A 13,627-nucleotide genomic window follows, 5' to 3' on the forward strand; every position below is an offset into this window, starting at 1 on the left:
ATGTTGCGGAGTAATATGCTGCCTCAAATTTGTTAAAAAAAATAACCATCACTCAGTGCACTCAGACTCCACTACTGCAAAAGCTATGGACAGAATGTTTGTTATTACCATATTGGGCTACAACAATTAACACGACACCCTCATACTTGTGATACAAATGTGTTTCGTCTTCCAATACAAAAAGCTTACAGTACTTAAACTCCTCAATACATTGAAGGAATGCTTAGAAGACCTTATCATGGCTACAACCGTTGCCAATGATGTTGCTGTTGTAATAAGGAACAACAACACAATCATGTATGGTGCTTGGGAGGCATTCTTGCAAAGCTTGTAATATGATGGGAAATTTGTTATACGACTCTTCCTAATCACTGTAAATCTGAGTAATCGCCTTCTGCTTCGCCATCTACACCTTTCAATAGGATGACTTGAAATGATAACTCTGTTACATTGCACTTTTTATTACTAGGTTAGAAACAAAGGGTTCAACATGTATTGTTAGCAAGTTGACAGTGCAAATTAGACTATTATCCAACTGAGTATGGTCTTGAGAGATGATTGGTTCCAAACAGGTATGTGGCCCTTCAAACTTACGTACCTCCCTACAAAATTACTCATAGATCTCATCATCTAATATATAACATAATCAACATTTAGTTGTCAATTTCATAAAAGGCAAAAGACAACATTTACCAGTGGTTCAAATTCTGTTGAAGTGCTACACGTAAACTTTATGGATACCCAATAGAGAATTGCTTATACCTAAATTGGTATTTCAGCCTATCTGATCCCAAAATTCTGTATTCAGTGTTCCTTCGAATGTTGTATTTTTTTACTGCCATCAGAACAACATCGCTACGCTTGAACCTATGACCCACCTGAAATTCGACACTTTCCCGTTGCCAAGGTTGAAAGGATCATCCAGCTACATTGCGTTCAAATTCAAAATATGATAACGACTTGGAACTTCTGATAAGTATGAAATGACCAAAGCAGGAGGAAGAAGAGACCGAACACCCCATTCTCGTTGGATGACTCGGTTTCGGCAACATAATCCGAATCAGAGTCACCCTCGTCCTCTTTGACACTATCTCAATGCTGGGTGAAGTGAATCGATCGTGCCTCTAACGAAACTACCTGTGAGATCGAAGAGGACGGCCCATAACATGTTGCGACATACCACTCCATCACATGTTGTGGCATTAGCTTAGCATGTACGTCTAACATTACCCTCACCTGCTGATCAGTTTCGAGCCAAAATATCCTGTTAGTAAACCTTCCACTCGACAGAACTGATAAAAATTTATATGCAACTCTCCCAACCTCTTTGAAACCTATTTCCCCATGTTGTTCAATATGACATTCTTTAACGCATCTAGAGAATTAACACATCAAGTTTGAATTATACTCAAATATCACACATTCTTCACCATTTCTTGTTACCCCGTTGGGATAAATTACTATAAAAAAAGAACTGATTATAATAGAGAGTAGAGAGATGGATATAGTATGATTAATGGTTGAACCAAGAAACTCCTTATATATAGTTTTCTTTTGGATGTAGTTATCTAGGATGTAGAGACATCTAGATAATTAGACACGTATCTTGGGTATTATAATTCCATTTCTTTTACGCATGTATCTCGGGTACTGAATACTCGTTTTTTGCTTTGTGTTATATCTTAGATACATTCAAGATATATAAAATTTTTGTTGTATCATATCCTAGAGACTGAGTACTTAAAATATATGTATATCAATAAATATTTTTTGTATTACGAATTTCGATAAATAATATATTTAATTATTTTAAATAAAAAATTCCATGAATGGTGGGATAGCAAAAGAAATTACTCGATAATAAAAAATGCTCTTTTTTGCACAATTTATTATTAAATCAATTATCAATATATTTGTACATGAATATAATATTACTTTACAATTTTTATTTTTAATTTTGAATTAAAAAAAATCACTGAAAAAATTCTAGGCACAACACATCAATATTGTCACTCCTGTAATGAATAGCAGCCAGCCGCATCCAAAACATCAAATGAGGCTTCTTATTTATATCTCTATAGGATTCGACGAGTTAATAACATTATTTTTGGACTTAATAGTTAAAATCGTCCCTAAAAGATATCCCAATGTGCATTTTCGTCCTCGAAAGATAAATTTACTCAAAATTGTCCTCAAAAGATTTAAAATTAATCACGTTAGTCCCTCCATCTATTCTGTCACTAATTTTAAATATTTCGAGGATGATTTTGATTAAATTTATCTTTTGAAAACAAAAATAGAGATCAAAGTATCTTTCAGGGACGATTTTTTATTATTAACTCATTTTTTTTGCTTGCTTGAAACTTTAAGTGTGTGTTAACATGAGTAATTAAAAGAGAGAAAAATAGTTTTAAAGAAGAAAAATTTTTAAAGACCAACAATTTTTAGTATTTTTAATTATTATTTAATTAATATAAATATTAAATTATCTTTAATAAATAAATTTTATTAACTTATATATACAGATTCTGAAAATATTTAAGTACAACCTGTATTAGTTTATATGCCAATGAGTTATAACTCAAATGAGATAATCTCCTCATACTTACCTAAGAAGTCGTGAGTTCGAATGTCTCTAAATTATCAAAAAAACTGTATTAATTTATATGTGTTAATTCTATTAAGTATAAGTGCAAAACTCTATACTTTTTGTGTAATCAAGTATCGACTAAAAATGATAATATTTGTTAGTCATATAACATTGTTTTTTAAAAATACTTAAAATTCTTTTAATGGTAAATAATATATTTAAATATTTTTTAAATATAATTTCAAAATTCAAAAAATTTTAATTAAAGATTGAGTAACAAAAATGAACAATTTTAATTTCTTCAAAAGAAAAAAAATTCAATTTTCTCTTTCTTTTTAATCTCATTTTAAAATATATTTATTCGCATAAATTAACAATCAAAGATAATCTAACCATCTATGTTAAACAAAACTTTTGAAAATATAACTAATATAATTGTTCATATCCTAACCCAACACAATAGCCAGGTCCAATTAAGTAAAAAAAGCTCAATCGAAAGGGTTGACCTTCACTAATTCACCCGACCTCTCCAAAGAAGTCAGATCCGACATGAGCTGGCAAGTGACACTTATTCAAATAAGTAACTACCTCCTTAAATCTCTCACCTGCTTCTAGAAGAGTGATCTTAACAACCCTAAAATAAAGAGACTATGGAGTAAAACTACTTCAACGGTGATTATTGGTCCATCACCTACACTCAGGTAAACCTAAAATAGCACCCCCACCTATCCAAACATATAAACAACTCGGAAGGCGGCTAATAGATGCAAACCAATCAGAGACCACCTCTTTCCAACATTTGGGCCACACATTCAAGCACAATCAGTCCAATTTCAGGTAACCCACAGAACAATAATTATCTCAACTAAACAAAAAATTTAATTCTCTAATATTTAAAGGAAAAGTCTAAAGGTCAGCAACTTTTGTGTTTTTGGGCCAGCACTTGACCATCAAAAGAAAAGTGAGTGATTTCTCCCCATTGAATGTAATCTCATACCATTAAAAATACTATTGATAGCCAATTGATAATTACAAAATACCAAAGTTGCTGGCCCCCTAGCATTGCTCATATTTAAAATGACTCTATCAAAAAAGTTGAAATTACAACCATGAAAAAAAATTAAAAATATAAAACGTTTAACAATTTTTCAAAATATTTGTCTAAGAATATCCCTTCTCCCTGTTACTAAACAAACACTTGTAAATTTAAATTAAGCTTATGATGGCATTTACATTTTTTTAATTTTTATTAACAAGAACAAATACTTAAAAGTTTCACTCATTTCACTGCATATAAAGACGAATTTTATCGTTGGACTGCAAAAGCAACATGGATGATGAGCCATTGTAATGATCAAAGTTAAACTATTAAAATAGTAGTACAAAAATAGCACCGAAAGGTACTAAACTTCTTATAGATTCACATGGGAACCAACGCTATAGTACTTTCCTCTGTGTCACAAATTCGGAGATAAAAACTAACAACGCCCAAACAATTTGGATGTAATCTAAGACAGACATGAGTGACCAACCTAAGAACCAAATTGCAGATTAATACAGTTGATGATCTTCACTGCAAGCTTTGAAACTTTTTCATGATAAGTAGGCTCATCTCAATATAGCGATGTGCACAGTTAGAAAGACAAGTAGATTCACTCGAACTGAACTTGTTCCCAGGTGTACCCGTGATGCATTTGTCCCAGCATGCATCTGTCAGCTTTGACACCATTTCATTAACCATCGCTAGTTGCTGCTCTTGCTGCATTTACTTAACTAAGTTAAACTCTCAATCTTTTATTTCAATGTTAACTCATTTTTATCACATGAATTTAAAAGAATGCAGCGAAATAACCCCAATGTTAGTAATAAATAAATAAATAAGACCAAACCAATGCCCTCCAAATCCTATCACATTTGATATGATTTTTGTTTGAATGAATTTTTTTTATCTCTGTACCTGTGTGCTAATTGAATCTTCTTACTCTATATTAATTCTCCTTCTTTTCTTTGACCAGATAAGATTAAGTGAAACAAAACAGATATTTACAAAATGAAGTAGTAAAAATTGAAAAGGCAACGGAAAATTCGTTGCCTTCCAATCATTTTGAAGCGATAAACACGAAAGGGCAAAAAATATTCACCAAAAGCACACTAAGAATAAAGAACAATAATAAGTAAATATAAAGAAACAGAACTCTTGCAAACTAGAAGTTCGTACGATTCTACGACAACAAATTCGAAACAAAGCTCAATCGAATGGAAAAAGAAAGAGAAACATCTGAAACTTACAGAGTAGAATTGCTGCATGTCAGATGAATCAAGCTTTGAAAAATCCATGGATAAAGGAGAGAGGATTAGGCTGTAGAAACTTCAATCAAAATTTCTCAGAAAAACCCTAATCGATAAGAACTATGAAGACGACTCTCAGAAAAACTGTAATATTGTGTGTCCAATAAGCCAACTCTGTATTGGGCTTTAGAGGATCGTTTAGGCTTTATATTGTTTTTGGGCTTACGATTTTATTTGTCAGCTTGTAGAAAACAACCAAAATTCAGGCAAAATTTATTCTTATCGGATAGATTTCTATTTTTTAATATATTTTTATTTTAAAAAATACGGATTAATATTTTTTATCAATATTAACCAATATTTTGGACTAATATTTTATTTTATACTATTATAATTTAGTATAAAAATATTTTTATTAACAAAAAAAACTAAAAATAATAATTTTTATTAGTCATATAACATTATTCTTAATATTAACAGTGATTGAAGATAAAAAATTACTTTTTATATCATAAAAAATATACAAATAAGATATATATAAAAAATCGTATAAAAACTAAGTTTTAGTTAGTCAATATTTGCTAATTTTTTTAAATTCTAAATAATTCTCATTTTTGAAGAATTTAAGATATGTTTAGGATTTATAATTCAAACTAATATTTAAAATTAAGAATTTATCATGTAAAATATAAAATTAAAAAAAAAAAAAACTGACTCCCTAATCTTACTCATATAAGAAATAGTGCAAGCATTATTTTTACAAAATGTTGAAGGAACACTTTTCTATGAATGTATACGTATATCATCTCTAGTCACCTCATCACAGAGATAGATCTAGGTGAGAAGGAAGGAGGCACTTCCCCCCAATAGAAAATTGGAAACAAATTAATAAGTATATATGGATTAATATATTTTGTTTCTATTATTATATTATTTTTGTCCTATTAAAATTTATTTAAAAGAAATTTTAATATTATTAAATTTAACATAAAATAATATTTATCTTATTATAAGTATCAAAACTAAAAATAAATAAATAAATAAATAAATTTAATATTAATAAATATTAATAATATATTTTTAAAACTGTTGAGTTTGAAGAACTAATCCAAGTGATGAGCAAATATTATTATGCACTCACCAATTGTTTGTTTAATAAGTTTGGTTTGATGTGGAGAAAAATAATTAATGCAGGACACATGGAATAAATAAACAAACCCACTTGGTGACCATATTCATAATCTATCATACTTCAACCCAAGTCACCAACTCCCACACTCTAAAAAACTTGAACCCTCAAGTTCAATTCACTTTAATCTTACTTAATTTTCACCGAAAGTCAAAATCTTTCTTCTCTCTCCTCTTTATCTCGGTCACGTCATTTAAAGAAGAAGAAAGAAAAAAAATGGAAATGCAGAGGCTATGATGTGTTGAAGAACAAAAAATTTGTTTTCAAATCCAAACAAGAAGAAAGGGCTACAACCAAGAAGCTAGTCACACTTCAGTCAGAGCTCATCAAAAAATATCTTTCCTCATTTGTGCTACACCAAGGAACTAAGAAGAAATCCACAAAGTCACAAGCACAAATAAAGCAATCATGGAGAAATCAAAGTCAAATTTGGATAGTAGAAGATCCACGGTCCAAATCAAAACTTAAAGCCAAAGCAAAGTTCACACGGTCAAGATTGAAGAAGCTTGAAGAAAAAGGATGACAGAGAATGGATAAGTTGCATGCAATAGATTTGGATTTCTCTCTCATCACTGACGAAGCTGCTGCAAGCTCAGAGGAAGGAGAAGAAGACAGGATGGACCTTGAACTAGCTTCAACCTTAGAAGCTTCACACTTCTATAATAAGGGTGAACGGCCAAGCGTTGAAGGCAAGAGAGTAAGAACTAAGCATAGAATTTGGTTCTCATAGCTTTCTAAGCTTGTTGAGTTCTTCTTCATGATTCTCATTCAGTAGTTTCTTTTTCTTAGTTTTTGTCTGTCCGAGTCTCATTGAAAAAGGTAAACATGGTGAGGTTTGTAAGAAAAAATCAATGAGAGATAAAAGATAGTGAGTTAAACTTGGAGAAAAAGCCTTAAGATGTCTCAGTTTTTTTTATACATCTTTTTGCTTTGTTCATAATCCTGTGGAAATTCCCTTGCAAGTTGGATTAGCACTTGCTTGTTGAAAGCTAGATTGAGGTCTAGTCAAATTCAGATTAGGTAGATCCTAGGGAAAGATTGGTGTATGTACTTAGTGAAAAAGATAGTGAAATTTCATCATAATTGTGATGGAAACTGGATGTAGGCTAATTGCACTAAGTAGCTGAATCAGGATACTTTTGGGTGTCACTCTCTCTTCTCTACTCTTTTACTGTTTCTGTAATTCAGGAGACAAAAAGGAAAGTATCTCCTAACTCGACAGAAGACAAAAACAAAATCTCCTAAGTTCTTTTTATTAAAAGCGAAAGTTAAACTCAGCAGGAAAGAATGCTAAGATTCAACCCCCTTCTCTTAGCCACTGATAACCATCAATTGCTATCAGAGCTTGGTTAAGATCCTGATGGCAAACAACAATGGTTCCAACGTGGTGGCCTATACTCTGATAGAAGAGCAATCCAACAATTGACCTCCATTCTTCAATGGAAAGAACTACATCTATTGGATGGAAAGGATAAAGATCTGTGCACAATCAGTGGATTACAACATATGAAAGATCATCATGAACAAACCTCAGATCCCAACCAAAACAAGAGCAAATGGTGTAGTTGTTCCCAAGATAGAAGCCGAATGGAATGATGAGGACAAGAAGAAGATAGAGCTCAATGATAAAGCTATCAACATGCTCAACTGTTCTATCAGCTTCGAGGAATATCGCAAGGTATCTAGATGTAAAATAGCAAAGGAGATCTGGGACAAGCTCCAAGTCACACACGAAGGCATTGTTCAAGTAAAATAGACCCGAATAGACATGTTGTGCTGAGAGTACAAAATGTTCTCTATAAAAGAAGGAGAATCTATTGACGAAATATTTGAAAGATTCACTGTCATTATCAACAGGTTAGATGATAGAGAATGACCCACCCTGAACCTGTGCTAGTAAAGAAAGTTCTGAGAAGTCTCATAAAAGAGTGGGAAACAAAAGTTATTGTCATAGCTAAGAGTAGTGGTATTAGTCAAATGACTTATGATGAATTGAGAGGAAAATTACTTGCTTTTGAAACTACTTACTTGAAAAATGACACAAAAAAGAAAGGAATTGCTCTCAAATTATTCACTGAGTTTTAGGATGATGAATCCAGTGATAATTTATCTGATGATGAGTTTGTTCTTTTTGCTAAAAAATTCAGGAAAATGATGAAGTTTAAAGAAAGAAGCAGGGGAGGCAGTTCAAGGAGACCAAAGAAGCACTTAAGCAAAATAATCTGCCACAAATGCAAAGAAGCTGGACACTACAAGTTTGACTGCCCAAAGCTAAAGAAAAAGAAAAGACCAAGAAAGAAAAGAAGAAGGGGCTCATGGCCTCTTGGAAAGATCTGGAGAATGATTCAGACGAGGATGACGAATTAGAGATTAAATCTTAAACCTGTCTCATGGATGACCAAACTGATGAGGTAATTTTTATTGAACCTTCTACTGAAGATCTTCATCTTATGATCGATCATCTCACTGAGAAACTAAGATGCTTCTTAAATGAAAATCATGAACTAGAATCTCAAAATGACATCTTAAAGGCAGAAAATGCTTTTCTCAAAGATAAATTAAGGGAAGTCGAAACCGCTATTAATCTTATTGAAGAAAATAAGTGGCTTAAGGCTGAACTTAAAGGCTGTGAGAAACAACATTCTGTGATTGCATACTTGAAGTTTTTTGAAGAAAATAACCGGTTGCAAAGAGAGGTTAAAAGCCTAAAAGAAGATCTGACCAAATTTGCTCAAAGCTCTGAAAATCTAAATAAACTTTTGGCTGGTAAAAAATCTCACTATGAAAAGGCTGGTTTGGGTTTTCATAAAAAATTTGAAACTATTTTTGAAATATCTTCTTTTGCAAATATGGCTTCCACTTTGGATGATATAAAATTCAAAACTCAACTAATCTAAAAAAAGAAACCTAAAAGGTTTTGTCGTTTATGTAATCGGGATAGACATTTTCCTATTCCATGTTTTATTAGTGAGAAAATGATTGGAAATAGAGTGTATAAAATAGTTGGCAACTACAATGGTCTTGGCCAAAAGAGATAGTTTAATATTGAAGGATCTAAAAAGATTTAGATACCTAAGGTCACTTGAGAATTTTTGTAGGTTTGCCTAGCATCCAAAATAAAGGACCACATGTGGTACTTGGACAGCGGATGCTCTAGATATATGACCAGAAAGTCTACATTCTTCATCAAGCTAGATGAGTATGATGGAAGTTTTGTAACTTTCGGTGATAACGGTAAAGAAAAGATAGTGGCCATAGATAAAGTGGGTAATAATTTCTCATCCTTCATAAATGATGTTTTTCTTATTGACGGATTGAAACACAACTTACTAAGCATTAGCAAGTTATGCAATCTTGAATACTTGGTCATATTTAGAAAATTGGATTGCTTAGTTGTTTGTGAAAAATCCGGTGAACTATTATTTGAGGCAAAAAGATGTAATAATGTGTATGGACTCACTCTAGAGAAATTAAAATATCAAAATGTGACATGTTTTACTTCAATGGAACTTGAAAAATGACTTTGGCATAAGAAATTAGGACATGCTAGCATGTACCAAATTTCTAAGCTTATAAAGAAAATTTTTGTTAGAGACATCCCCAACATAAAGTTTGACAAGGATATCACTTGTGATGCTTGTCAATTAGGCAAACAAACAAAATCTTCTTTTAAGCCCAAGGTTGGAATCTCTACCAAAAGGCCATTAGAATTGTTACACATTGATCTTTTTGGTCCTACTAGAACTCAAAGTTTATGAGAAAAATATTATGGCTTGGTAGTGGTTGATGACTACTCAAGATTTAGATGGGTTCTTAATGAGCGGATAATTTATACGCTTTTTGGCATTATTTTTAGTATGTTTTTAGTTTATTTTAGTTAGTTTTTATTATATTTTTATTAGTTTTTAGTTAAAATTCACTTTTCTGGACTTTACTATGAGTTTGTGTGTTTTTCTGTGATTTCAGGTATTTTCTGGCTGAAATTGAGGGACCTGAGCAAAAATCTGATTCAGAGGCTGAAAAGGACTGCATATGCTGTTGGATTCTGACCTCCCTGCCCTCGAAGTGGATTTTCTGGAGCTATAGAAGCCCAATTGGCGCGCTCTCAATTGCGTTAGAAAGTAGACATCCTGGGCTTTTCAGCAATGTATAATAGTTTATACTTTGCCCGAGATTTGATGGCTCAAACAGACGTTCCAAGTCAGCTCAAGAATTCTGGCGTTTAACGCCGGAACTGGCACAAGAATGGGAGTTAAACGCCCAAACTGGCACAAAAGCTGGCGTTTAACTCCAAGAAAGGTCTCTACACATGAAAGCTTCAATGCTCAGCCCAAGCACACACCAAGTGGGCCCGGAAGTGAATTTTTATGTCATTTACTCATTTCTGTAAACCCTAGGCTACTAGTTCTCTACAAATAGGACCTTTTACTATTGTATTTTCATCTTGGTAGCTATCTTTGAGTAGTTCTATGCTATCTTAGATCATGGGGCTGGCCTCACGGCCATGCCTAGACCTTGTTCTTATGTATTTTCAACGGTGGAGTTTCTACACACCATAGATTAAGGTGTGGAGCTCTGCTGTACCTCGAGTATTAATGCAATTACTATTGTTCTTCTATTCAATTCAGCTTATTCTTGTTCCAAGATATTCATTCGCACCCAAGAACATGATGAATGTGATGATTATGTGACGCTCATCATCATTCTCACTTATGAACGCGTGCCTGACAACCACTCCCGTTCTACAAGCAAACAAAGGCTTGAATGTTTATCTCTTGGATTCCTTAATCGGAATCTTCATGGTATAAGCTAGAACTGATGGCAGCATTCAAGAGAATCCGGAAGGTCTAAACCTTGTCTGTGGTATTCTGAGTAGGATTCAAGGATTGAATGACTGTGACGAGCTTCAAACTCCTGAAGGCTGGGCGTTAGTGACAGACGCAAAAGAATCACTGGATTCTATTCCAACCTAATTGAGATCCGACAGATGATTAGCCGTGCTGTGACAGAGCGCGTTGAACATTTTCACTGAGAGGACGGGACTGTAGCCACTGACAACGGTGATGCCCAACATACAGCTTGCAATGGAAAGGAGTAAGAAGGATTGGATGAAGACAATAGGAAAGCAGAGAGACGGAAGGGACAAAGCATCTCCTTACACTTATCTGAAATTCTCACCAATGAATTACATAAGTATCTCTATCCTTGTTTTATGTTTTATTCATAAATCATTCATGACCATTTGAATCTGCCTGACTAAGATTTACAAGGTGACCATAGCTTGCTTCATACCAACAATCTCCGTGGGATCGACCCTTACTCGCGTAAGGTTTATTACTTGGACGACCCAGTGCACTTGCTGGTTAGTTGTGCGAAGTTGTGATAAAGAGTTGAGATTGCAATTGAGCGTACCATGTTGATGGCGCCATTGATGATCACAATTCCGCGCACCAAGTTTTTGGCGCCGTTGCCGGGGATTGTTGAGTTTGAACAACTGACGATTCATCTTGTTGCTTAGATTAGTTATTTTTTTTCTTCAGAGTTCTTAAAGAATGAATTCTAGTGTTTCAAGGTGATGTTCTTATCATCACCAAAGCTGATTGATTCTCATTAATTTAGCTCTTGAATGTAATGTCCTGCTGAAGCTTGGCTAGCCATGTCTAATTCCTTTAGACGAAAGCTTTAGACTAACATTGCATGATTCCTGGAATTCTCATTAAGAATTTTGATACCTTTATTTTCTTTTCCACTTAAATTTCGAAAAATCCAAAAAAAATTACAAAATCATAAAAACCAAAAATATTGTATGTTCCTTGTTGAGTCTAGAGTCTCATGTTAAGTTTGGTGTCAATTGCATGTTTTTGTTCTTCTTGCATTCATTCATGTGTCTTAAGTGATCTTCAAGATGTTCTTGATGATTTCATTGCTCTGATCTTTAAATTCTCTTGACTTGAGTGTTTTGTTGTTTCTCATATGCATTCTCATTTTGTTAGTGTCAGTAGTATACAAACTGCTAAGTTTGGTGTCTTGTATGCATTGTTATTTGATTTTAGTTGCATTGTGATTATTACTCATTATTAAAAATCCAAAAAAATATTTTTAATTTGTGTCTTTTCAAGTCAATAATACAGAGAATTGAAGATTCAGAACATACAGCAGAGGAATTATACAGAAAAAGCTGGACGTTCAAAACGCCCAGTCAAGAAGGAAAACTGGCGTTTAAACGCCAGCCGGGGTGCCTGGTTGGGCGTTTAACGCCCAAAAGGGTAGTGTTTTGGGCGTTAAACGCCAGAATGTATACCATTCTGGGCATTTAACGCCAGGATGGCACAAGAGGGAAGATTTTGTTTTTAACTCAAATTTTTTTCAAGTTTTCAAATTTTTTCAAAATAAAATCTTTTTCAAATCATATCTTTTCAATCAAATTTTTTTCAAAATCAATTTCTTTCCATTTTCAAAAATACTTGCTATCAATTAATGATTTGATTCAACATCTCAGAATATGTTGCCTTTTCTGTTGAGAAAGGTTTAATGTCTGAATCATATCTTTTCTTGTTAGTCAAGTCATTGATTTTCAAAATCAAATCTTTTTTTTATTGTTTTTCAAATCATATCTTCTCAATCATATCTTTTTAAAACTATATCTTTTCAATCATATATTTTTCTCATATCTTTTTCAAAATAGTTTTCAATCATATCTTTTTGATTTCTAATTTCAAAATCTTTTTCAAAAATCACTTAGATTTCTTTTCCACTCTTGGTTTTCGAAAATCAATTAGTGTTTTTCAAAATGTTTTTAAAATCTTTTACTTAATTTTCGAAAATTTCTTCCCCTCTTCTCACATCCTTCTATTTATGAACTAATACTACTCCTCAATGCACAATTCGAACTCCATCTTTCCTTGATAAGTTCGAATTTTCTACCTCTTCCTTCTATTTTTCTTTTCCTCTGATACCTCAAGGAATCTCTATACTGTGACATAGAGGATTCCATATTTTCTTGTTCTTTTCTCTTTCATATGAGCAGGAGCAAAGACAAAAGCATTCTTGTTGAGGCTAACCCTGAACCTGAAAGGACCTTGAAGCGAAAGCTAAGAGAAGCTAAGGCACAACTCTCTATAGAGGATCTAACAGAAATCTTCAAAGAAGAAGACATGGCAGCCAAAAACAACAACAATGCCAATAATGCTAGGAAGGTGCTGGGTGACTTTACTGTACCTACTCCCGACTTCTATGGGAGAAGCATCTCTATCCCTACCATTGGAGCAAACAACTTTGAGCTTAAGTCTCAATTAGTTTCTCTAATACAACAGAATTGCAAGTTCCATGGACTTCCATTGGAAGATCCTCATCAGTTTTTAGCTGAATTCTTGCAAATCTGTGACACTGTCAAGACTAATGGGGTTGACCCTGAGGTCTACAGACTTATGCTATTCCCTTTTGCTATAAGAGACAGAGCTAGGATATGGTTGGACTCACAACCTAAAGAAAGCCTGAACTCTTGGGAAAAGCTAGTCAATGCCTTCTTGGCAAAGTTCTTTCCACCTCAAAAATTGAGT

General features: G+C 33.2%; 1 protein-coding gene across 1 annotated transcript; it reads right to left on the reverse strand.

The window, feature by feature from the left end:
• Nucleotides 1-3,908: 3,908 nt before the first annotated feature.
• LOC130969824 (mitochondrial import inner membrane translocase subunit TIM8-like) lies at nucleotides 3,909-5,043 on the reverse strand. Its single transcript, XM_057895721.1, has 2 exons — nucleotides 4,880-5,043; nucleotides 3,909-4,349 (listed from the first exon to the last, which is right to left on the reverse strand). The coding sequence occupies exons 1-2, from the start codon at nucleotides 4,925-4,927 to the stop codon at nucleotides 4,161-4,163; spliced, it is 237 nt and encodes a 78-aa protein (XP_057751704.1). The 5' UTR covers nucleotides 4,928-5,043; the 3' UTR covers nucleotides 3,909-4,160.
• Between the last annotated feature and the right edge of the window lie 8,584 nt (nucleotides 5,044-13,627).

Source organism: Arachis stenosperma, chromosome 3, assembly GCF_014773155.1.
Source record: "Arachis stenosperma cultivar V10309 chromosome 3, arast.V10309.gnm1.PFL2, whole genome shotgun sequence".
Lineage (NCBI taxonomy): Eukaryota > Viridiplantae > Streptophyta > Magnoliopsida > Fabales > Fabaceae > Arachis > Arachis stenosperma.

Bases quoted from the DNA above. Each gene is read 5' to 3' on its own strand.
- LOC130969824 (XM_057895721.1), bottom strand. From the start codon at position 4,927: ATGGATTTTTCAAAGCTTGATTCATCTGACATGCAGCAATTCTACTCT. The intron at 4,350-4,879 runs GTAAGTTTCAGA...AAGTAAATGCAG, and splicing joins ACATGCAGCAATTCTACTCT to CAAGAGCAGCAACTAGCGAT.